The sequence below is a fragment of the Carcharodon carcharias genome, chromosome 19 (genome assembly GCF_017639515.1).
Source record: "Carcharodon carcharias isolate sCarCar2 chromosome 19, sCarCar2.pri, whole genome shotgun sequence".
NCBI classification, from domain to species: domain Eukaryota; kingdom Metazoa; phylum Chordata; class Chondrichthyes; order Lamniformes; family Lamnidae; genus Carcharodon; species Carcharodon carcharias.
This window is the reverse complement of record NC_054485.1, coordinates 100081935-100108712: the sequence shown is the minus strand read 5'-3', so window position 1 is coordinate 100108712 and position 26778 is coordinate 100081935. Positions and strand designations below refer to the sequence as shown.

The window sequence follows — 26778 nt, the reverse complement described above, 5'->3', positions numbered from 1 at the left end:
GTGTAGAAGAAGCTTTACTCTGTATCTAATCCTGTGCTGTACCTGCCCTGGGAGTGTTTGATGGGTCAGTGTAGAGGAAGCTTTATTCTGTATCTAATCCTGTGCTGTACCTGTCCTGGGAGTGTTTGATGGGACAGTGTAGAGTGAGCTTTACTCTGTATCTAACCCCATGCTGTACCTGTCCTGAGAGTGTTTCATGGGAAAGTGTAGAGGGGGTTTTACTCTGTATCTAACCCATGCTGTATCTGAAACAAAAACAGAATTACCAGCTAAAACTCAGCAGGTCTGGCAGCATCGGCGGAGAAGAAAAGAGTTGACGTTTCGAGTCCTCATGACCCTTCAACAGAAGTCCTGGGAGTGTTTGATGAGACAGTGTTGAGGAACCTTAACTCTGTATCTAACCCCGTGCTGTACCTGTCCTTGAAGTGTTTGATGGGACAGTGTAGAGGGAGCTTTACTCTGTAACTTATCCCATGTTCTGCGTGTCCTGGGAATGTTTGATGGGACAGTGTAGAGGGAGCTTTACTCTGTAGTTAACCCTATGTCGTACCTTCCCTGGGAATGTTTTGTGGTAAAGTGAGTCACTTGCTTTCTACCCTCACCTGTTCAGATCTTTAACTGTGTACTTCTGAAGGTCAGATGAAACACCACGGTTGATGCTGGGCCCGGAAGTGTAGCGTTCCGCTATGTGGCTGGATTGTCGTTGTACATGCGATGGGTTTCTCAAGGCCCCACTTATGTCATTGAGAAGGCGGGGGAGGGGACCCAGTTTCAGAACAGCTTCCTGCAAAGGCATAGGAAAGGTATTTTTAGCTAGGGAGAATTACATACAGCAATTCACAGTTGCTTTTAGTGTTAAAATTCCTCAGTATAGAGCAATCACAGCACAATGATGAAACCCAGTGAATCCATTCACTTCCGGTATATAGAATCATAAAGGACACAAGTACTTTCAAGATACTCCATATATGACAAATCCCAATGTACCCAAAAACTTCCCATTCACTTCACAGATTCCCAACTGACAAACCCATTCTCCAATATACAATGGATCCACACACTCCCCATTTGTAATGCTGGATCCCACTTGACCCAAGCACTTTCTGTTCACTCATTATTTACTAGAGACCCAAACATGTCCTTCCCATTCACTCCTACCAGGCAGAATTCAAATGGCCCTAACTACATCTAACCACAATGCATTGAATTCCAGTGAGTCCAAACACTTCCCATCACAGGATCCAGGCGGCTGAGCCAGTACCTCCCCAGGGAAAGGATCCCAATAAATCCAATTGCTCACCATTCACCTTCCACATAAATAATGCTAATGGACCCAACAACTCGCATTCACTTCCTATATTTGAAATGCCAATGGATCCAAACACCTGTGAAATCACATAGGAAGCAACCAACTCCTCGCAGACCCCATCAAGTTCCATTGATTCGTAAAGTTGTACAGAAGCTGTCTGAGCAATTTTTAATGCTTCACCTTGCTGAGCTGAGGCAGAACCTCCCACAGGAGGGAGTGCAGCGTGGAGAGTTCTCGGCCCAAGTCGATGTAGCCCTCAAAGCTAGCTGCGTTGGTGACTGTGTCCGGATTGGAGATCTCCATCAGAAACTGCTGCATGCTACCCCACTCGAGCTCCAGAAATTCATTCATGAAAGACATGTAGTCCTCCTTACTGCCGAACCTAATCAGATGGAGGAGGAAGAAAAGCAGCACAATAGCAACACAAGCTACTTCGGTTCATCTCTGATCTGTCTCCACAACAAACGAGAAACATCTTGTCAGTGTAGGTAAAGCAGGTAGAATAAGCACAGTAAGTATTCCCAGATATATATCCAGATATCAGTACACATTCCGCAATGGCTGTTTGAGACTTTGAATGTTACAGAGAATAATGACCACTCACCACTAATCAACAATTCTGGACACCACACTTCAAGTATGGTGTAAAGGCCTTAGCGAGGGGACACAAGAGATTTACAAGAACCAGAATGAAAGGCTTCAGTTATGAGGAGAGGCTAGAAAAGCTGGGATTGATCTCTTTGGAGCAGAGGATGTTCAGGGAGATTTAACAGAGATATTCAAAATCATGGAGGGTTTTTAATAGAGTTAATTAAACAAAAACTGTTTCCAGTAGCAGAGGGGTAAGTAACCAGAGGGCACAAATGTAAGGTTAAAAAAAGTTGACAAAAGAAAGAAGTGATTTATGCAGCAGGTGGTTGTGATCTGGAATGTACTGCCTGATGGAAACATTCAAAATAACTTTCAAAAGAGAATTGGATAAATACTTGAAGGGGAAAAATATTGCAGGGCTTTGGGAAAGAGTCGGCAGGGGTGCAGTGGACTAATAGTACAACTCTTTCAAAGAGCTAACACAGACATGATGGGCTGAATGGCTGCCTGTTGTGCTGTATCATTTCTGTGATTCTACAATAGACTTTGTAAAGTTCTGAAATACATAATCCACATATTCGTACTAATTCTGCAGTGGCTCTTTGACATTTTGAATGCAACAGAAAACTAATGATCACTCACGTGAGGAACGTCTGAAGTGTAATAAACAACCCCAGACATCAGAGGCCTGCAGAACAATAGGTAACAGCTAACCACACCACTGAACAAGCTTGTTGACTGCTTACACACAGAACACGATGACATGTGGGTCCCACGTTTCTTCTACATCACTAAACTTACAAAAGATACAACATATTGGAGCTCCAGTCAAGATGACACATTTGCAAGAGTCCTTGGTGTACGTGCATTTACATTTAATAGAATTTTCAGTATTTCCTCATTCTCAAACTTGTTTCATAGGCCAAGGTAATGTGACATATCCGATAATACCTCCACATAAGAACAATATAAATACATAACAAAATCCTCGATCAACCCAACAACATGCAGGATTGTTTTTGTGGTGAAAATGAACCAAATATTTAGGGGGAATAAAAACCTACTATCAGTTAAAAAGACACCTAGACCAGCACTGTTATTGAATTGCTACCAATGATATTCTTCCAACGGGGCTTCTTGTGCAGGGTCACCGCTAACACTTACCTCTCAAGTCCCTCACACAGGCTACTTTACCCACAGAGAGAAGGCTGCGGCTTCCGCGGGCCTGGGAGAACTTACTTGGTAAAGTTGGCCAGATTTTGAATGACTTTGGCTATAAGGGTCAAAGTTCGAGAGGTGCGGTCATCTGGATACTCCTGCATCAGGTTGAAGAGGCTGGGAGACATGATGGCGGGGCAGAGGAAGCGGAGGAACAAGGAGGCGCTGATCAGACGGTCGGCGATGTCTTCTCTGCCACGTTCAGCACACCGATGCCTCCAGGAGGCAAAAACTTCCTTCAGCTCACGTGGAAAGACGCTGTTAAAGAGAGCAAGGGTAAGACATTATCAAAGTTGGTCACTTTAACTGGGGACAAAGGCACTGTGCAACATGATATTTAACATGGCTTCCCTTTCACTCATTGCAGACGGTTAAATATGAAAACACCAGGTAGTTCAACCATGGCTCACTGGTACTCTCCAAGTCTTTTCAGTAAGTCTATTTAGGCTGTAAGTTTTCATGAGAGGAATGTACTGCCTGAAGGTGCGCTGAAAGCAGATTCAGTAGCAACTTTCAACAAAGAACTAGATAAATACTTAAGTGAAAAAAAATGAGGAAAGTGCAGGTGTGAAACTAAGTGGATCAATCCTTGGCAGAGCCAGCACCATGCGTCATGGGCTGTTTATGTGCTGTATGATTACATGTTTCTCTCCCAAGAATGTAGTTTGAAACTAACCTGCCAGGTCTGGCACTGGGCCTAGAAGATTCCATTTTCAGTTTGTGCCAAGTTACTTTGATCAGAGTGATGCTGGCTGGGAGTGGTTGGGGGAGACAGGGGGGGTGGGGTGTGGAGAGTGGGGTTCCATTTGACCTGGTTGGAAGGAGACAAAATGGGCGGGATTGCTTTCCTGATTGCTATTGAGTGGTAGCATGGACAGCAGAAGGGTCCATGAGGCAGCCACAGTTGAATAGCTTGCCAGCATTCCAACTCTCCAGGCCGGTGCAAAAAGGACAGCTATTGTGGCGAAGAACTGGAACGTGGCCTACACCCATGGAGCTATACCCCAAGTGAGAGTTTGCGTCTCCAGAGAGGGATGAGAATTTGAAGAAGTTTGTGGAGATATTTTGTTTGGTTCAATGAACAAACACACTGACCAAAATGATAAAATAGGAACAAAACAAAATGTTATACCAATCGAAATCACACAGTACTTGTGCCTTGATGTCACGGTTAACCAAAATCAACAGTGAGGCCTGCTGTGTAAGGGACTCATCCCAAGTTCAGTTGACTAAGTCCCCCATGGCCAACAACAATCAGCAGTGAGATTTCAGTCTCCCCCTTTCAAAATAGAGAATAAAGAGAACTCTGTTCACTTGACTTAGATTTGAGTTCTTAGAGCTAGAGGAAAATGCACTAGGGTAGTTATCAACTTGCTGTCCAGATGTAAAACTTTACATAGAATTGCGTACATAGAATGTAGCAGAAAAACAAGCCTTTGGGCTCATTTGCTCTGAGCTGAGGTTTATACACCTCACAAGCCTTCTCCCACCCCTCTTTATCTATCCACATATTCTTCTATTCCTTTCTCCGTCATGTAACTATACGCCTACCTTCCCGTTAGACATATCCAGGCTTATCACCTCAGCTACTTGTGCAAGTTCCACGTTTTAACCACTCGCTGGGTAAACAATTCCTTACTGAAATTATTGTTGACTATCTTATATTTATTTCCACTAGTTTTGGGCTCCCACGTCTTCTCTATGTCTTCATACTTTTAAATATCACAGGCCTGTCTGGCCTTTCTTGATAGTTATAAACTCTCGGTTCTGGTATGGTCCTTTTAGGTGTGGGGCGGAATGTTACAGCCGCTGCCGCCGGCGGGATCTTCCATTCTTGCCAAAGTCAATGGAATTTTGAACGACTTGGCGCATTTTAGGGCCCCATCTCTTGCCCAACAAGGCTTCAAAATTCCACCCATGGTGTTTGGTTTCGGACACCGTTTATGCAAAGTGCCTAATTTTGACTTCCGCTAGTCAGCTTCACCTTCGCCAGCAAGTTGAAAATCTGCCTTAGCAGGTCATCAATTGGTCAATCCCCTGATAAGGGCTTGTTTCACCCCCATCCCTCCTCTGGACAGATGTTTGAGTCACTTCACCCTCAACAGAAAAGGAGCTGGTCTCCCTGGATTTGAACTGTGATACCAGAATTAATGAACAATTCCATCATTTACTTCACTATCTAGCCTCTTAGATCATAGAATGGTTAGTCTTTCTGACGTGACTGTGTTTGAACCAAGGTTCCAGAAGTGAAAAGAAACAATTATCCTCATCGGAGGTTCATTCCCTCTCCACAGGCTGGATTTGAACACTGGTCCCAATATTCCAACAAAGGATTCTTGATAATATTCACTGGAAGTAAAAGATGTGTCCCTCTCTGTCCTCTGACTTTAAGATCCCACACTTGTTTGGACACTGCTCTTGACTTCAGTCCCTGCAACTACTGGTTTTACATCTGTCAAATTACACCAGCACTGACCAATGGGAGTTGACGATCTTGCAAAGTGCCAGCTCGCAGCACATCCTCAGGTTAGCCTGGTGATCAGCCAAAGTGGAAAAGGTGCACTTAGCCGGGTCTACCTCGCAGTTCTCTTCAGATTCATAAAGTGCTCGGATAAACTCCCCTGTGAGAAAGATACAGTTAATCTTAGTTATTCTCTACTCCCTGCCACTTGTCATATCACTCACACAATCGCATTTCATTCCATTCCAAAACATGCCGTTCATCACACCATTCAACGTCACACACACACCCTCACCCCCCCATCACACCACTATCCAAATCACATCACAAGCACACCATCTAAAGTTCCATCTCTCTTACACACACACCAAACATTCCATCACATACACCATCCAACATCACATCCCATCACACCACCATCCAGAATCACATCACATACACACTACCAACCTTACATCACACAATACCCTGCCCCACACAAACAGCATCAAACGTTCCATCACACACACACCATCCGAGACCTGCAGTGGAGCATCATAAAGGGCGAAGCTGTGAGTGGAGCAGATCAACAGGGAAGGTGAGGCTTGGCACAGAGCAGAATAAAGGACAAAGTCAAGGACAAAGTGGAGCAGCACAAAACCTAGTGTAGAGCAGCATAAAGGGCAAGGCCCAGAACAGCAGCATAAAGCGCCAGTCTGACTGAGTCGGTGAAATGGGAGAAAGCAAAATCCCTTAGTAAAGTCACAGCACAAGGAAGTCCATGGGGGTAAGTCTATAGGTACACATCAAATTTAAATTAATTAGCTTATAACGTAAGCTAGATAATTAATTAGTATAAAACTAAATGTAAGCCAATTTTATAAAACACATAAATTTTAACATTTTATACATTGAATATTGGTTCATTTATCATAATTGCAACCAGTGTATAATTAATTAATCAGATCTAGGGAGAAAACATTCCAATTTTTTCAGTAAATTAAAATCTGCAATAAATAAAAATCTGCGATAAATAATCAGTTAAGTTAATTTCCCTATAAAATAAAGTGGCATAAATACAAGGGAAGGAGCTGATTGGTGAGTAGCTGTTGAGTGTTGATTTAAGTTTTAAGCTTATTTATCTTAAATTAGGGAACAGTCTAGTAAACAGAGGCATGGCAGGGCACTTTAGACCATTGGGATGCACATCCTGTTCCATGTGGGAACTCCATGACACTTCTTGAGTCCTGACAGCCGCAAGTGTAGGAAGTGTTGCCAGCTATAGGAGCTTGAGCTCAGGGTTTCAGAGCTTGAGTGGCAGCTTTACTCACTGCGGTGCGTCAGTGAGTTTATGTGGATAGCTCATTTCTGGTGCCAACAGTGTGCAGGCAAGGAAGGACTGGGTGACCACCAGTCAATCAGAAACAGGCAGGTAGTGCAGGAGTCTCCTGAGTGCTTCTCAATCCCATCGATATTCAGTTCTGGATACTGGTGAGGGTGATGTTTCATCTGGAGAGTGCAACCAGATCCAAGTTAACTGTATTATTCAGCTGTGTGGGGGATAAGGGACATGGGTGGAGAAGGAGGATTAGGAAAGCAATAGTGGTAGGGGACTCAATAGCTTGGGGAGCAGAGAGGCATTTCTGTGACAGAAGATGTGACTCCAAGATGGTATGTTACCTCCCTAGTGCTGGGGTCCAGAGTGCCACTGAACCACTGCAGAACATTCTGAGGGGGGACAGTGACCAACCAGAGGTCCTCATCCATATTGGAACCAATGACATGGGTAGAAAGGGGGATGCGGTCCTGAAGGCAGTGTTTGAAGAGCTAGGAAAGAAATTAAAGTCCATGGAATCCAAGGGAAAGTGGCAAGTTGAATCCAAAATTAACTGACTGACAGGAAACAAAGGCTTATTGTAGACTGGTGTTTTTGTGACTGGAATTCTGTTTCCAATGGGGTTCCACAGGGCTCAGTGCTGGGCCCCTTGCTGTTAGTGACATATATCAATAATTTAGACTTAAATGGGAGGTTATGATTAAGAAGTTTGCAGATTATATGAAAATTGGCTGTGTGGTTAATGGTGAGGAAGAAAGCTGTAGACTGCAGGAAGATATCAATTGGCTGGACAGGTAGTCAGAAAAGTGCCAAATGGAGTTCAATCCCAAGAAGTGTGAGATAATGCATCTGGAGAAGGCTAACAAGGCAAAGGAATATTCAACAAATGATAGGATTCTGAAAAGTCTAGAGGAAGAGGAACCTTGGGAGTATATGTCTGCAAATCCATGAAGGTAGCAAGATTGGAGATTAGGTGATCAAGAAAGCATGGGGGAGACTTTCTTTTACTGGCTGAGGCCTAGAGCATAAGAGCAGGGATGTTATGCTAGAACAGTATAAAAAATGAATTCACCTGAAGCTAGAGTACTGAATATAGTTCTGGTCACCGCAAAGATCTGAGCACCCTAGAGGATACAGAAGAGGTTTACAAGGATGTTGACTGGAATGGAGAACTTTAGCTATGAGCGAAGATTGGATGCGCTATGCTTTTTTTCCCCTTTGGAACAGAGGAGGCCTATGGGGAAGATTTAATTGAGGTGTATGAAATTATGAAGGGCCTATATGAGTAGGAAGGGCCTAATCTCATTAGCACAGAGGTCAAAAAAAAACTGGGGGCATAGGTTTAAGTGGGAGTCGAGGATGAACTTTTTCCCTCAGAAGGTGGTGAGGGTCTGGAGCTCACTGCCTGAAAAGGTGATAGAGGCAGAAATCCTCACTGCCTGTAAACTACGAGCTACGGAACAAAAAGCTGGAAAGTGGGATTTGATTGGATAGCTATTTTCAGCAGGCAGGGACATGATGGGGCCAATGATCCCTTTCTCTGCTGTAAATTTTTCTGTGTTTCTATCCAACCTTTCATAATGCACACCATTCAATGTCCCATCACAGGCAAACCCAAACCACCCACACTATTTTATCACATGCAGCCCAACTGTCATGTCGCTTGTATCCCCAGTCACCCCATCAATCACACTCTAAGCCCCCAATCATTCCCAACAACCCTATTACATCCCATCCGGAGCACCAGACCAATCAAACCTCAAGTCATTCCCAGGAACTCTACTTCATCCCTCCCAAACGTCCCAGCACTCATACCCCAAAACAACCTGTCACTCACACTATGCAAATATTCCATTCCATGTACGCCCAAATAATGTCACGTACATGTCAGAACACGTGGACAGGCCAATGCAAACATCCACCACACAATCCTTCAAACACTCTGTCACTCAAACACCCAGATACATATCACATGCATGCATATTTCATGCATGGTCAAACATGTCATCCCACGCACTCCAACACCATACCACACCCCATCTGATTAGGAATGGGGCTGAGGATAAGTGCAGATAGCGATGTTGGAATGCTATGTGGACCATGACCAACTTCAACCATGGAATGTCCTATCAAGGAAGGAAACCAGTCGAAGGTGTAGAGTGTCGCTCTTAAGGTTAACTTGATTTACCTTTGGGAACAGGATGAATGAAAGATTGCGGGTCTTCTCAGAGGAAAATAAATGATTTAGGTTGACTCTAATACGGAACAAATAGCACATAGTCAGTCTATACAGAGTGCCAGCTTGGTAAGTTTAAGGGCCTTTTCCTGAGCCAGTCACTTATTTTTCCAACTTCTTAATTTCTGCCTCTTAAATCAACATCAACACTTCCGGGTCAGGTACAGGACCGGTTAGACACAGGGAACATCCCCCTATGCACTGTCCCCTCAAACAATTTCCAGGTCTAGTACAGGGCAGAATAAAGGTCTCTTTACATTGTACCACCAACGCATCATAATTTCAACTGACTTCACCAATTCTCCTGCTTCTAATCCCCACACCCGCCAAAGGAACATGAGCAAGTGAACTGCTTGGCTTGGTTCTCCTCACCAAGCTCATTTCAAGCTGGGCCATTGCAGGGAGGAAACACTCCACTGTGAAATTCACACTGCGCGAAGATTTTGGAAGATTTGCTCAGTTTGTAACGAAAATCCAAAGACTGGGTTCTGATTTCATTTACAGATAGTCAATGGACCAAATCTTCCCATAACTGATGTGATCCTGCACTTTGTATGACTGTGGCAGAAGGGGAACTTTAAAAGAAGTGGAGATGGAGCTTAAAAGGTGCAACTGGAGCTGGACAGGGTAGCAAATGAAAAAGAAATAATGGAGGTAGAGAAGGGTTGATTCTGTTTCTGGAATGGGCTGGTTGGAAACTAAAGTGCTGTCCTCCTGTCCACTGGATTCCTGTACACCGAACACATAATACAGGCAAATCCCCATTAAACAACAAAAAGGTCAAGGGGCCAAGTTTGCTTGAGCCTTGCTCCACTGTCAGAAGTAAGGCACAGCTGGACTCCCAACACCACCTCCTTGCATTTTGACATTGCAAATCAGGTGGATGGATGCATTAGTATAAAGAGGATAGGCACGGTTGGAAGTGGGTCGGGGATTGAATAGGTCAGGTGTTTAGGTTGAAGAGCTCAGCTTTAAAAAAGAAACCTGCAACAATGTCTTTGCAGCTGCCTGATGTTCCTCGCTTCTGTGTCGGTACAGTAAATGCGCCTACTTAGCGCAGCCACGGGGAGAGCGGAACTGTCAGGGGGAGTTGCCCCACCAGTCTTGTCACTTTGAGTGGTGTTGTGTCAGAAGGGGAGGGGTCTGGTGCAAGAAGTGACTGCCCTCTGATAAGATTTCATGAGAGAAAGTAACATAAGAACAGTAGTTGGCCGTTCAGCCCCTCGAACCTGACTTGCCATTCATGGCTGATCCATATAATCAACCCCATAATCTCGCCTAACAAAAACCTATCAGTCTCCGGTTCGAAATAGGGAAGAGAGAGACAGATTTTCACTTGCCTTTTTTTGAAGAACTACTTCAGACATCACTCCTGAAAAGCCTAGCTCTAATTATAAGGTGCTACCCACCAGAGGAAATAGCTTCTCTCTACCTTATCAACTCCTTTAATCACCTTGAACACTTCAATTAGATCACTTCCTGATCTTCTATACTCAAGGGTGTATGTATAAGACTAAACTCTGCAGTCGTCCTCTTAGTATACTGTAATCCTTTTAGTGCCAGTATGAGGCGGGGGGAGAGGTGTGGCTGGCAGCAGAGACCCTTCTGACTTGCGTGTTAATTCTGCCCTTCCAGCAAGGTCAGGGTCAAAATGTTATTCCTCCTGGGACCATCTAATATGTATATAACCAATAGATTCTGAGATTCCCACTTTTCTAAAGCGGTTCATTAAAAAAAAATGGTGCCTCATCATTCCAGTGGAAAATAGTGGTCTAAGATTTGCCCACTCTTGCACCATGACTCCATAATGTAACTGGGCCCTAAATTCTGGAAATTCCTCCCAAAACCAAACCTCCTCTTTACGTCACAAAAGTCATTCGGACTCAAAACGTTAACTGTGTCCCTCTCCGCAGATGCTGCCAGACCTGCTGAGATTTTCCAGGTATTTTTATTTCTGTTTTGGATTTCCAGCATCTGCAGTTTTTTGCTTTTATCTCCTCTTTACGTCTCTTTCTCTCTCCTTTAAGAAGATCCCTAAAACCTAACTCCTCTTTTGGCCTGTTTTGACAGCTTTTGGCCACCTTTCTTAATGTGGCTCAATGTCAAACTTTTTTGTTTCATAATGTGAAGTGCTGTGGTTTGGTTTTAGTCAATTAAAGGTGCTACATAAATGAAATGTTGGTGTCAGAATTGGATCAGAGCACAGAAAGGCAGGGTCATATGGAGCTCATCGAACACTCTACAAAGCACAAGGCTCAAGATGAAGATGGTGACTCTCGGGGGAAGTTGGTCATGGAATGTGACTGGTCAGCAGGGCAGTTTTAATTGCACAAACTAATTTCAGTTTTAGTTATTATTTTTATTAAGTAGCTTATTCATTTGTTGTGTTGTTAGTAAAAGTGATTTTAGTCAATATGATTTTGTTGGAGTTAATGAAAACCACACCACTACACTGGAACAGGAGGTGGCCACTCAGCCTCCCCGGAGTCTGATCGGCCATTCAGTTAGATTGTGCCCAACCTTTTCCCTAACTCCATTTCCCTCCTTTGCTTCTTCTCCCTTGGTATTTTCACACAGCAAAAATCCATCAATCTTGTTCTGAAAACTTCAGTTGTCCCCTAGCATCTACAGCTTTTTGAAGGGATGGGGGAGGGGAGGGGGGGGTGGGAGGAGGAGGAGGAGGTGTATGTGGGGAAGATAATTCCACTGTGTCAACATAGGGACAAGAGGGTGTTAGTCAACCCCTCAAGCCTACTTCACCATTCAATCAGATGCCACTAATTTGTACCATAAACTCCATCAACTCGCCGTAACACCATTACCCTTAATACCCTTACCCAACAGGAAACTATCAATGCCTCCTTTTTTTCATTCCTGAATGGCCTAGTTCCAATGGTGAATTGACACACCCTTGCTTCAGTGGTCATTGGCGTAACTTGGATTGGATAGCTCACTGGACCGGTGGTATCCTGGATTTCCCTTGGTTGTCGGAGGGTTGTGTGTGGACGTTAAATTTGTTGCCCCTGGTTACTTTCCTCACTCAGTAGATTGAAGGTTGCCCCTTCAATTGGGGGAGGGAGGGTGGAGAGGGTGGGTGGGGATACAGCAGGTCAGGCCATCCAGTGGGCCATATCTGACCCAGGTCTGCTGGTAATCCAGCTCACATCGCCCAGGATCTCAGTTCTATCTGCACTTATATGTCTTACACGCTGGTGTGTCCTGTTTTGAATTTGATGGGGCCGGAAGGTTTTGGGAAAGCGCTGTTCCGAGCGCTGTTGCCTCACTGATGGTTAGGTCCTAAATCAGAACACCAAGATTGGGTTAGTATGAGCAGCTTAAGATATATGAAAGTAATGGAAACATGGATTTAAACTGGATATGTGTCTTCACAGTACACTGCAGAGCAGAAACCAAAAAGACATCAAGCTTTTACATTCCTGAGGTTTGGCATACACAGCCTGTGGAGGGAAATAAATTTTTTGACAGGCTGAATGGCCTTTTTGAAAAAAAAAGAGAAAAAAAATGGCCACACAGCTCTGGCTATGAGAATTATTCGAAGAAAGATTATTTGAAAACGATTCAAAAACAATTTTTAAAAAAGGGGCCAAAGGTAGAACACAACAGCTCTTCTCCTCCGAGAGCATCCTCAGAAGTTGACCAATATAAAACCACCGAGGCAAACTGTTAAAGCAGCAAAAGAAGCACCAGGGCACCTAAACAGCACTGGGAATAAAGGACTGCAACACAAACAAAATCCTTAACCATTTTGTTTTTTTTGTATTTTGTTTTAAATGAGAAGCAGATTCCTCACAGCAATTTGCCTCTCTGCAAAACGGCTGACAAGTCATTTTGTCCCGTTAGAATTTCAAATTGACCTGAAACCAGGATCTGCTGGTAATTTTGCCAAGCCCGTGAACATCCTTTTTTTTTGAATTGCCGGAGTGACCGAATGCTAAGGTAATTCCCAAAGTCCGATACATCTTCAGTGGTTTCCACCGTCAACATTGCTTTGTCTAACGCTCACATGTGCTGACGGATGATGCACAAGTATCTCGGGGTTTTTGAGAGGCACAAGGGCATCACCCAAAAGGCACGCAGATGCATACAAACGAGCACACCAACAGTAAGACGTACAGACACATGCACACAGGCTGTCCCATCACATAATTTCAGACAAATCACTACAGGAGCTATTGAGACCAACACACTCGCTACTTGATCACGAGAGCAGAGCATTTTCAGCGGCGATTCCAACCGGGAAAGGTCTCCCTTATCTTTCGATCCGAAATGGGGGAGAGGAAACGAAAGGCAGAACTTCCCAGCAAAACACAGGATTGCATTTCCTCTCCAATCTTTCTCTCTTCCTCTGTTTAAGGTGCTAACTAACCCCCTCTGCTGCAAATTGGCTGCAGAGCAAGGTCCGACGAACAGCAGTGCAATAATGATGAGTTAAATATGCTGTTGGTTGAGGGAGAACCAACCCCAAGCTCTTCTTTGGCATAGTGGCTGTGGAATATTTTAAGTCCATCTGCAAGGGCCTCGATTTAACATCTCATCCGAATGGCAGCACTTCTGGCAGTGCAGCATTCTCTCAGTATTGGACTGGGGTCCGGGGGGGGGTGTCAGCCTGGATCTCGCGCTCAAGTCTCTGGAGTGTGATTTGAACCCATGAGCCTTTTGACTCAGAGACGAAAGTGCTCCGGACTGAGCCATGTGCTTACAGCAATTGTAGCAGACCTGTTGCGATATTTTGCTGAGATTTCAACACAGGCTTGGGAATTAAGTTGGGGCTTTCTGGGTCCAGTACCACATCAGCATGTCGGGTATCAGATTTCACTGACTGACTGGCCATGGGGGCTCGACAGCTGCATTTAGCATAGGGGAGGGGGGTGTTTTTGTCTCCTTTTCGCAGAATGACTGGGATCATCTATTGCCAGGACATGGCACAATGGCTGCCTTCAGGAAATCTTCCCTCAACTGGGGCGAGTAGCGGGTATAAGAAGATCCCCTCAGACAAAGAGGCGGGGGGGGGGTGAAGGGGAAAACATGTGTGGCGGGAGAGGGAAAATATCGAAATATAGGCTATGCTTATATTCTATATATTGCCTTGTGTGTCAGCATCTTGCAGCACATGAGGCTATTCAGTCCATCATACCTGTGCCAGCTCTTTGAAAAAGCTATGTGTACCCAAATAGGAAAGTTTTGTTGACACAAGCACAATTGCAAAGGCCAGGAGGATCAAACTTCATAGGGTGTGAGATCTGAGACAGGTTATTTGGAGGAAGAGGCTGGGGATGAAGTTGGACCCATGCAGTGAACTGAAACTTTGCAATACTCATGTTTTGCCAGTAGAGGGAGTTCTATTTGTCTTTTCACCCCGAGCAAGAGAGAGTGGGAAGAGTTTAAAGGTAATGATATTTTGATGTGAACAGCTCTTGAAATTGCTCTGGTCTCGTTGACATGCCACCATTCAGCACAGGCCACCATCACAAGACAAAATATTAACAATCCTAAACAATCCTTATGAGAAATGGAAACTGATTAACCCTTTGAGGCCTTACAATGACCTGCAGCCAGATCGACGGAAGAGAAATGGGAATATGCCAAAGCCACGGACAGGAGAAGGGTAGGGGTGTATAGTGGTGGGGCCTGAGGATCTGGTACACAGGACATATAATTGTGGCATAGTTAGGAATACAGTCTGAATTCTACATGAAAACAAGCAGCCATTCTGAGTCCTGTTTAAGGGTTGCCAACTCTGGTTTAGTATCCCTAGGGTCACATGGGCTTGTAACCCCCTACTCCTGCCACTGGTCACCATCTCTCACACACACATTACCAGTTAGAAAGCAAACGGTCTCTTCATTACCCAATCGAATGCTTTTTTTTTTACTCTTAAACAAGTTTTCTGCCTCATCTCCAATAGTTCCATAAATAATAAATGAAATTGATCAAAGTATCTAACTTTTTGATATACCTCTACGATTTTTCTCCCCAGGCTGTTCACAGCAGTGTCCAGGAGGTTAACCTTCAATCAAATGCGTTAAGACCATCTTTAAGAACTTCTTTGTATCACTCACTACCCACATCTCCCTTTCACGCTTCAACCCTACCTCCTTCAGTATCTGCCCCTCGAGAAAACTATCCCCCAATTCACTTACAACTGCACTTTCAAAACGTCTAGCCTTTAATCCTCTGTTCGCTACAACCTTTCTGCAGCTACAGATTAGCCCAAATGCATCCACCTTTGCTGCCCCAGTCCCCCATAAAACCATTACTCTTTTCTTAGTCATTGACCCTGATATTGCTTTCATCTCCACTCCCTTAAGTCCAAGGATTCAGACTTGAAAGGATATGATGGACAACGGACTGAGCCAGTCACTGCCATTTCTGGCTGGTCCACTTAAAACTCGATCAGATCCTGCCCTCGTCTGCTGAGATTGCTCCATATTCCAGGATCATCCCTTCCTTCCACTAGTCCACCTGGCCAAACGTCCTCTAAAGCTACCCTCTGTCTTCGCCCTGAACTTGCATCTTTCTCTAGTTTCTCTCCCATATCCTCCACTTGCCCTCTCTGTCCACGAGACTCACCTGTTCCTGCGATCCTATTACCAACTAAACTGCTGACCACCTAACTTCCCCTCCTGGTCCCCATGTTAGCTGATATTGTAAATGGTTCTCTCTCTTCAGGAGTTGAGCCCCTCTCCTTTAAATCTGCTGTAATCACCCCTCCCCTCAAAAAAAACTCTTGGCCCCCACTGTCCCTGGAAACTACTGCCCCATCTTCAACTCCCTCTCTCCAAAGTTCTTGAACACGTTACCTCCTGAATCAGTTCCCACTTTTCCCAGAACTCTGTGAATCCCTCCAATCAGGTTTCTGCCCTTGCCACAGTATCGAAAAGCCTCTTATCAAAGTCACAAATGACATCCTATGTGACTGTGACAAAGGCAAACCTTCCCTCATCTTTCTCAACCTGTCTGCAGCTTTTTGCACATTTGACCACTCCATCATCCTTCAACAGCTCTCCGCTATCGTGGGTCTGCTCTCATCTGGTGCCTTTCTTATTTATAAGATCGTAATCAGAGTATCACTGGCAATGGCTTCTCTTCCAGCTCCTGCATCGTTACCTTTGGTCCTCTAACAACCTATCCTTGGCCCCTTCCTATCTCTTATCTACAGGCTGCCCCTTGGTGACATCATCCAAAGACACTGTGTTAGTTCTCACATGTACACTGACAACACTCAGCTCTATCTCACCCCCACCCCTCTCTATTCCTTCACTGTTGCTAAGTTATCAGATTGCTTATCTGACATCCAGTGCTGGGTGAGCGGACATCTCCTCCAATGAAATATTAGGAAGATGGAAACTTTTGCTTTCGGTCTCTAAGCTCCATTCCCTGGCGACTGACTCCAGTCCTCTCCCTGGCAGCAGTCTGAGATGAAACCAGTCAGTTTGCGACTTGACACATTTGATCCTGAGATGATCTTCTGACCTCGTTTTCATACCGTCACTAAGACCACCTATTTCCTCCTCCGTAACAACGCCCCTGTCTCAGCTCATCTGCCGCTCAAACTCTCATTCATGCCTTTGCTCCATTTAGACTTAATGATTCCCATACATGCCTTCATAAACTCGAGATCATCCAAACTCTACTGCCTGTGTCTAAACCTGCACCATGTCCAGTTCCCCTTTCACCCCTGTGCTGGCTGACCTACACTGGCTCCCAGTCAAGCAACATCTGGATTGTAAAATTCTCATCCTTGTTTTCAAATCCCTCCATGGCCTCCCCCCTCCCTATCTCTGTCACCTCCTCCAGCCCCACAACCCTCCAAGATAGCTCAACTCCTGTAATTCTCAGCCCTTGAGCATCCCTGATTTTAATCACCCCTCCCCCACTGGTGGCTATGCCTAAGCTCTGGAATTACCCCCCCATACACCTCCGCCTCTCTAACTTGCTTTCCTCCTTTAAGACAGTCCACAAAATCTAACATTTTGTTCAACTTTTGGTGACCTGGGGTGTAAAACTAACTTTGTACATGAACCCCTCAGTGTCTTGTCAGGCTGGAGGGTGGGGGTGGGGGGTGGTGGTAGTAGTGGTGGGGCAGGGGAGAGGGGAATGGCACGGGCAGGACTATGGTTACATTAAAATTGTTCCCCTCCGGGAAACAGCAGAGACGCAGTAACCTGGTGGACTGGACCATCACAGACAGCTTTGAGCTTGCAAAACACATTGAATTGAAAGACATGTTTGAGCTGTTCACCTGTCCAGCTGAGCACTCCCAAAGCAAGGAGTCACCTTTTCCCTTACAACAGCGGTGAGTTACAATGCTGCAATGGATGCCAAGTACTCAAAGGGTTAATGGTTTAAAAAAAAAAGTACATATGACATTAAAAGTGTTTTACTGAAGAGCAAGCACTGAAATTGACCCTTTTTTTTTGCCCCCAAAGAGAGAAGGGTGGTGTTCATGAGAAAAACTAGCCATGGCCATTGGAAACTGTCCAACATCTATGCAGAAACTCTGCCCCTGCAGGGAATGTCTGGACGGATACTCCAACACTATATGCCCTTCCCCGCCAGCCCAGCCTACTCCAAAAACAAAGGACAGGAGGCAACCCGAGGGGGCGGGGGAGAGAAAATAAAACTACCTTTAAGACAAGGCAAAAGGCACCAACCAATGCCGCAGCTGCTAGTGGTGATGTGCTCCACCCTCACCAGTAGGAGCAGAAGATGACAAGGGTCTCTCTTCCTGTCATGGGCGAAGTGGCAATGCCAGCTTTCGTGAACAATAACCCGCAGGCAGCTTCACGGGGATGTGAGGAAGTGAGAGCTCCACCGGATCGTGAGCGAAGTCGCGAGGCGGCGCCCGGGAACAAGGCCGCACATCAGCTTGACCCCTGCAGGTCAAGCCGCCAGGCCGGACCACATTGTGAGGAGGAAAGCCTGACCGCTGGGCCAGAGACTGAGAGGACAGAGCCCGGAGTGAACTCATTCATCCAGGGCCAAACTCCTGAGTGGCTCTAGCCGAGCAAGGCCCCAGCCCACCCTCTCTCACTCTCTCTCTCTCTCTCTCAAATTGGTGCTGAGGGATGGAGCCAGAAGGAGGGGGAAGGAGAGAGCGGGAAGGAGAGAGAAGGACAGAAGAGAGAAAGTTGGGGGGGGTGGAGGAAGCAAGAGAGGAAATGGGTGTGAGAACAAATATGATCGAGGGGATTGAGTCAAAAGGAAGAGAGAGCAAGAATGACTGAGTGAGAAAGAAAGAGTGAGAGAGGAAGACAGGATGAGCAAGGGAGAGAACTAAAATAGAATACCTTTCAAACCTGTCAAACGGAATGCCAACAGTAAACAATATGAATAAATAACTAATAATAAATAATATTTGCTCCCATTCCTTCCCTTTGCTGAAAGCCAATGCTTGTCCTTGAAAAGGAATGAGGCTTCCCACAGGAGGTTAATGGAAAGGTTTTCCTGTCAGCCCAGCAAACTCCCCCCATCCCCAAACTCCCTCCCCCTTCCCCCATCTTCTGCCATTATCCAATTCCAGCGCCTACTGCAGATTGACGTTGGGCCCTTTCAAGTAAAGCACATTTTAATTGTGATGGAGGTGAAATGGTTTTACCACTGATTCTATAGTTTCTTTTAAAAAAAACTGAAGCACAGCGGAGCCTGACCTGTAATCGGACCTTTCGATGTCAGATATCCACAGATTAGGACTGAGGCACTGACTTCCCGGACATTCCCTTGGAACTTCCCCTTCCTAGCTCCCTCTTCTCTGGCTGCCCCCAAGCTCCTTTGCAATCCCTTCCCACAACTTCCCAGCTCCCTTCCCCACGGCAACCCCCCTCCCACCCCCCCACCCCCCATTCCACTACCCCCTGCCAACTGAGCCATTTTAAATCTGGAAGCTTTGCTCATGATTTAGAGGCTCTCACCTCTCTGAGATATGCAGATAGAATAGATGGGCCCCAGGTTTGAGTTGCCTGATTCAGGCTAAGGCTGAGGGAATGAGGCTGCAAAGTGACAGAATGAGCCCGTGTTTGGGTTAGCGTGGGGTGGGAAGAAATCAATCCGGGTCCCTGCTCCTGGGATTGCTGCCCAGCGTATATGTGGTGTGGGCCTCAAGGCAAGGCTCTGTTGTGACTCTGCCTTATCATTCGGTGGCTTGTCAACACTTAACCCACTCAGGCTCATGGTGCAGTGCTGAAGTGCAATGCTGACAGGCACTGTAAACATGCTGGGTGGAGAAGTGGCGTTGGGGGGGGTACAGAGAGGGAGGGGATAAACTTTTACAAGAGGGAAGGAATAAAATGCAGCATCCTTTAAATCCCACAAATCCCACTTCACCAGGGGATGGAGCAGGAGGGGCAAGACTCACTGCATAACTCTTTCAAAGAGCTAGCACGGGAATGAAGGACTGAATGGCCTCCTTCTGCGCCTTTAGATCCGACAAGGGATCGCCATTCAATGACAACTCCCAGTTCACAAATCGGCCCAACACAGCCCGAGGGCCCCGTCGTGAATAAGGACTGGGACAGCTGGAACTTTCCAGATGACAGTTTCTGTCACCAACACCACCACCCGCCCTCAGCTCCTCCCCCTTCCCACCTCCAATCTACCCCACCTCTTCTTCCCAAAACTGTCACGAATCAAGAGGGAAGCGATCGCCATACATTGGCCCTCCCAAGCCATGTGTTTCACCACCCTCACACCCTTTAGATTCCAAACTGGCGTCGTCCCTCCCTGCCAGGCTGGGTGCGATGACTGGCGGACTCCGCTGCATTTCATGGCTAGAAGTGTAACACACCAACGTCAGATACAAACCCTGTGTTAATGGAGTGTCGGTAGCAGTGAGTGTAGCGGTCACGTACACCAACCTACCAATTGCGTCCTTGAGGTATTTCTGACCAATCAACTTTAAGTACTCTTCGATCGCCTTGGTCGCCAGCGTGTTCTCGCGAAATATTAAATGCTCACGGTCGATAAAACGGTCAACCTCCGTCATCGCCATGTCAGAGAGGAAGTCCTGCCAGAGACAGAAGTGTGGCAAAGGTCAGGTTCATTGACTGAGAATGTTGCTGCCCAGAAGGAGGCCATTCAGTTCATTGTGACTGAGCTGGTCCTTTGCAAAAGCCAATTAGTCCTGATTCCCCTACTCTCTTCCCATTGCCCTGCAAATTTTTCCTTCCTTTTTGTAAATCATCTAGTGTCTGTGTCACTGACCCTTCTGCCACTGAGAACAGTTTCCCCCTATCTACTCTATCAAGAGCATTCATGATATTGAACACCTCCCTTAAATTCCTCTCCACGTAATTGAAGTCTCTCATCCCTGGTGCCACTCTGCAAAGCTTTGACATTCTTCCCTAAGTGCGGTGCCGAGCACTGGACACAATACTCCGGCTGGAGCTGACCAGCAATTTCTAAAGGTTTAGCACAACCTCATTGTTTTTGTCCTTGATAGCTCTGCTGATATACCCAAGAATCTCGCGTGTCTGTTTAAAAGCCTTCTCAACTTCTTCTTAAAGTTTAACTTCCACAACAACTCCATCCAGTTTGATCTGAATAGGAGGAATTGCCAATCTCCAGTGCAGTGAACTCCTCGCGGATGATTGAGCAGCTGATTCTGGTGTCCGGTATTTCTTGGAGTTGTGAAATTGGGGGAGATATCAACCAAAGTGTCAGAATCCTATCACTGAACTAAAAAAAAAAATGACTAAGAAATCTGTATAGGTTAAGCTTCTGTTTACCTGAGAAGAAAGGGAAAAGCTTGCATTTATATAGCACCTTTCACCACCTCAGAACATCCAAAATACTTTACAGCCAATGAAGTATTTTTGAAGTGTAGCCGCAGCAGTGGTGTCTTGTAGTGCAGTGGTACCATTCCCTGCCTCTGAGCTAGAAGCTCTGGGTTCAAATCTCACTCTGGGACTTGATAGCCACAGATGGTGTGTTCATAATGTAGCCAAACAGGTGGACTGTCAATCTGTATAATCCTTCCAATAGGCCTAGGGCAGGAGGTAAGAGTAGGAGAGTCTCCTGGTTACAGCAAGCCATTGCAGTAACTTGCCAAGCACAACCATGGACCAGCATGTGGAAGTCCTTGGTTGCTAATGCCCTCTTAGGGACATGGCACTGAGAGAGAGTCACTACTGTAATGCTGCAGAGACCTGACACAGGAAGGTCCCACAAAAAGCAATGTGACTACCAACACAGAGAACCTGTGATTTTTTTTTTAATGTCGATGTTTAGGGATAAATATTGGCCAGTACCCCTCGAAGAGCTCAAATAAAAACAGAAAGTGCTGGAAAAGCTCAGCAGGTCTGGCAGCATCTATGGAGAGAGAAAGAGAGTTAACGTTTCGAGTCCAATGTGACTTTTCCTTGGAACGTACTGAACATTAACTCCATTTCTCTCTTCCCAGATGCCGTTAGACCTGCCGAGTTTTCCCCAGCACTTTCTGGTGTTAGTTCAGATCGCCAGCTCCGTAGTATTTTACTTTTATCACCTTGAAGAATTCCCCCAGCCCCCCTTTTCTTCGAGCAGATCCCTAATGTCTACCTGAAGGAGCAGGTGGGGGCCTTGGTTTAGGGTCTCATTTGAAAGGCAGCACTCTCTGACCATGCAGCACGACATGAAAGGTGCCATATAAATCTAAATCGATGTGTGAGTTCATGAGGTTTCCTTCCCTCAGCAATATATGTGAACTGGTTGGGTCTTTCTGACAATCTGCACAGGCTGGGCTTATATCCACTGCAGTTTAGAAGAGTAAGAAACAACATGATCAAAACCTTTAAGATCCTGAGGGATCTTGACAGGGTGGATGTGGAGAGGATGTTTCCTCTTGTGGGAGAATCTAGAACTAGGGGGTCGCTGTTTAAAAATAAGGGGTCGCTCATTTAACTCAGAGATGGGGAGAAATTTTTTCTCTCAGAGCCTTTGGAATCCTCTTCCTCAAAAGGCACTGGATAAGGCAGAGTCTGAATATTTTTAAGGCAGAGCTAGATAAATTCTTGATAAACAAGGTGGGGGAGGGGTGAAAGGTTATCGGGGGTAGGCAGGAGGTTACAATCAGATCAGCCATGATCTTATTGAATGACAGAGCAGGCTCGAGGGGCCGAGTGGCCTACTCCTGCTCCTAATTCATACGTTTGTATGACAGATTCCTTGCCGCTTTCACTGAGATTAGCAGTTTATCTCCAGATTGTTTTAACGATCGGAATTCAAATTCTTCAAGAGTCACAGCAGATTTTGAACGCATATTGCTTAGATGTGAGCACTGCGACATACTGTATTTCTTCAGTAATACTTGCAAGCTCTGTACTACCAAGTGACTAGTTGTTTAAAATTATTACTCCAGGCGCCTGGATCCACTAATGCAACAATATGACCATTGCACTACCATCCCCCATGCTGGTTAATGCACTCCAATGAGACTGCTTTGTGTAGCATTTTACTGCGGTAACACGAACTTGGCTGTGTGGAACAGGAGAATGGCTGACGCCTATTCAAACACTATCACAGCAGGGGTCAAGTCTTTTCAGAAGAGGAGCAGGAAAACTGGGAAAGGAAATTGGAACGTTAACACCCTGACACCCTGCCAGGAAAAATATAACGGTAGACAAACAGAGCATATCTCTCCGCCATCCCACTGAAAACCTCGATATTAAATCCTCTTGTGCATCCTTTCAGGATTGAGCTGTTTGAGACCACTCGACTTTCTCCATGAATAATGGGCATTCATACTCAACGAAGCTTTTTTTTTTGATCACTTCGTAACTGTTTTGATTACCCGGATGTCACCGTGTATATTAACAGCAGACAGAGAGAGAGAGAGAGAGAGAGATAGATCCTGAACAACTGAGCCTAGCATTCCTCATCCAATTTCCAGCTCTGATGAGGGGAAAGTTGATGCCTGAATACTCTGTAACTGGAATCTGTCAATGAGCCTGCAGTTCAGGATTCTGTCGTGGATCTTGCAGCTGCACACTGAAAAGAAAAGACAGCAACACTGGCAAAAGGACAAGGGTGGAGTTAACAAAATAAGTGTCACCGTGCTTCTCACGAGGCACTGACTGTCTCTTTACTGTTGCCTGGCCTGTCCTGGGCACCTTCCAATCAAAATTATAGGGGTGGAAGATTTGCTTTGCTGCTGGCTCCATTCTAACCTATCCAGAATCATCTGTAGTGGTTTCTGTTCCCACTCCCTCACCATTAAATTCCCTCCCCCACCCCCACCTCCTATTTCTCATCTACGTGCCCCTTTGAAACATAATCCTAAAACACACTGTCAGGTTCTACCTGCTGTGTGACACTGCTGACGACGCCCAGCGTTGCCTCTCCACCGCTGTCCCTCTCTTGGCCCCTCCCTGGTTCTGATTTGTCACATCGCTTGTCCGGCATCCAGTTCTGAATGTGCAGAAATCTCCTCCGGCTGAATGCTTGGAAGGCTTTTAGATCCCACCACAAACTCTGTTCCCTCGCTGCCAAATCCGTCCCTCTACCTGGCAACTATCTGGGTTTAACCAGGCTGTCTGCAGCCTTGGCTTCATATCTGACACAGAGATGAGCTTCCAACCACATATCAGCTCCAAGACAGCCTCCTTCCACCTCCATCACCCAAACCCCTCTCGCGTCAGCTCATCTGCTGCTGAACACCCTTATCCATGCTATTGTTGACTGTTACAATGCAACCTGCTGATCAGCCTTCCATCTTCCACTTGAACTCAAGCTTGAACTCATCCAAAACCCTGAAACCCAGAGTCTGGATCCGGTTCACCCATCATCCCCATCTTTGCTCCCAGTCTGGCAATGCCTCAGGTTGAAAATTCTCAGCCTTGTTCTCAAATCCCTCCCATGGCCTCGCCCCTCAAGATCTCTGTTAATGAAAACAGAAAGTGCCGGAAAAGCTCAGTCAGTCTGGCAGCATCTGTGGAGAGAGAAACAGAGTTGACGTTTCGAGTCTGTATGACTCTTCCTCAGAGCTCTGGTGGGGTCATGATCCAGGGGGAGGTAGGAATAAGTGTCTGAGAGTTGGCGCAAGAGGTCAGTACGCTAGTCAGCAACAGCACCACCCTTGTCAGCAGGTTTGATAACAAAGTCTCTGAAGAAGGGTCATACGGATTCGAAACATTGACTCTGTTTCTCTCTCCACAGATGCTGCCAGACCAGCTGAGCTTTTCCAACATTTAATGTTTTTGTTTCAGATTTCCAGCATCTGCAGTATTTTACTTTCATTTTATTCAAGATCTCTGTGCTCCTCCAGTTCTGGCCATTTGTGTATCTCCTTGTCTTGTGTATCTTGTATATTGTGTATGCGATGGAGTTTAGAAGGATGAGGGGGGATCTGATTGAAAGGCCTGGATAGCGTGGACGTGGGGATGATGTTTCCATTAGTAGGAGAGACTAAGACCCGAGGGCACAGCCTCAGAGTAAAGGGAAGACCTTTTAGAACAGAGATGAGGAGAAACTTCTTTAGCCAGACAGTGGTGAATCTATGGAATTCATTGCCACAGAAGGCTGTGGAGGCCAGGTCATTGAGTGTATTTAAGACCGAGATAGATAGGTTCTTGATTGGTAAGGGGATCAAAGGTTACAGGGTGAAGGCTGGAGAATGGGGTTGAGAAACTTATCAGCCATGATTGAATGGCGGAGCAGACTTGATGGACCGAATGGCCTAATTTCTGCTCCTATGTCTTATGGTCTTATGGTCCCCATCCATCCATCACTGCTGGCTGTGCCTTCAGATGCCTACACCATAAGCTCTGGCACTCCCTGCTAAGCCTCTCCACCCCTCCTCCTTTGAGACTGCCCTTAAAACCTTATTGTTTGTCCACTTTATTGGCCATCCGTCCTAATATCTCCTCAATAGATAAAAACAAAAAAACTGCGGATGCTGGAAATCCAAAACAAAAACAGAATTACCTGGAAAAACTCAGCAGGTCTGGCAGCATCGGCGGAGAAGAAAAGAGTTGACGTTTCGAGTCCTCATGACCCTTTGATCGAACTCAAAGTCGAAGGGTCATGAGGACTCGAAACGTCAACTCTTTTCTTCTCCGCCGATGCTGCCAGACCTGCTGAGTTTTTCCAGGTAATTCTGCTTTTGTTTCTAATATCTCCTCATGTGGCTTAGTGTCAATTATCTGTCTGATAATTGCTGCTTGGGATGTTTGACTATCTTAAAAGGTGCTAGAGAAATGAAGGGTTTGAAGAACCCCTTGCTGATGATGTAAGGTGAGATGTAACATCTAAGACTGTATTAAGAATTCTGGCATGGTGAAACTTTATCCCTCAACATCATTGAGAATCAGACTGTCTATCATTACCGCTTTGTAGGAGGTTGCTTTGTACAAATAGGCTGCTGTATTTCCTATGTTACAATAGCGACTACACTCAAAAGACCACTTGAATGGCTGTGAAGCACTTTGGGATGTCCTGAGATCGAGAGAGGCATACCATATAATTAAGTTTGATTTTCTCTGAGAAAAATCAAATGTACTGTGGTTGAAGTCTTGCTGGGTGATATTAGGAATTAACTCTTTCATCACTGCATTAACAAATGTGGCTTTATCACATGATCAGGGAGTTTGCTATGATGTGCTAGCATGTTTGTTACTCATTTCACACATCCCGACTTCAACACTCGCTCCCACGCACCCCTCACCCCCACCTCCCCATTGCTGTTCGGCTTTCAGTTTCGAAATTCCTGGTAAGACCAGATGTCCCCTCTGTTCTGACAGAGTTAAAGTGCTGAAAGAGTTAATCCCCATCTTTTGGGGCAGGGCCAACGATGTGGTGAAGGGGTGAATTCCCACTGTTGTTACAGGATCAAGACAGTGAAAGGATTAAACCCTCCTGTGTTGGAAGGGTTGAGGCGGTGAAAGAGTTAATCCCCTCTGTTGGGACGGTGGCTGAGACTGAAAAGTCCCCTTTTGGGATAGGGCCCAGGCAGTGGAAGGATTAATCCTCTTTGCTCGGACAGGGCCAAGGTGGTGAAAGGGTAAATCCTCTCTGTCGGACAGGGCTTGTGGCAGTGACAGGGTTCATTCCCGCTGTTGGGACAGTTTTGAGATGGTGACAGGATTAATCCCCTCTGTTGGGATGGTGTCGCAACAGTGAAAGGGTTCATCACTGTTGGGACAGTGCTCTGTCTAGAAAGGATTGAGGTGATTAAAGGGTTAATCCCCTCTGTTAGAATAGTGTTGAGATGGTGAAAGTGTTAATGGCCTCTATTGGGACAGGGTTGAGGCGATAAGAGGGTTAACTCCACTCTTGGGTTTGGGTTGAGCTGATGAATGTTAATCTCCTCTGCTGGGACATGGTCAAGGCAGTGAAGAGGTTAATCCCCTCTCCTGGAATAGGGTCGAGCGTTGAAAGTGTTTATTGCCTCTGTTGGGACATAGCTGAGACTGTGAAAAAGTTAATACCCTCTTGGGACATGGTTGTAGCAGTGAAAGGGTTAATTTTTGCTTTTGGGACAGGGGCGAGCTGATTATTGGATAAATCCCCTCTGTTGGGACAGGGTTGAGGCATGGAAAGGGTTCATATCCTCTGTCGGGATAGGCTGCAACAATGAAAGGGGTTAATCTCCTTTGTTGGGACATGTTCGAGATGGTGTGAGGGTTAATTGCCTCTGTTGGGACTGGGTCAAGGTG

General features: G+C 45.7%; 1 protein-coding gene across 6 annotated transcripts in view; it reads right to left on the bottom strand.

The window, feature by feature from the left end:
- The window catches only part of LOC121291651 (ras/Rap GTPase-activating protein SynGAP-like), a 718122-nt gene that overhangs the window by 38413 nt on the left and 652931 nt on the right, over positions 1 to 26778 (bottom strand). For all 6 annotated transcript variants that reach the window (XM_041213126.1, XM_041213127.1, XM_041213129.1 and 3 more), the window contains 5 exons: positions 20009 to 20153; positions 5595 to 5739; positions 3140 to 3376; positions 1490 to 1691; positions 603 to 784 (listed from right to left, as the gene is read on the bottom strand). In XM_041213126.1, the coding sequence (XP_041069060.1) occupies positions 603 to 784; positions 1490 to 1691; positions 3140 to 3376; positions 5595 to 5739; positions 20009 to 20153 (911 nt within the window). The remainder of the gene's footprint in view (positions 1 to 602; positions 785 to 1489; positions 1692 to 3139; positions 3377 to 5594; positions 5740 to 20008; positions 20154 to 26778) is intronic.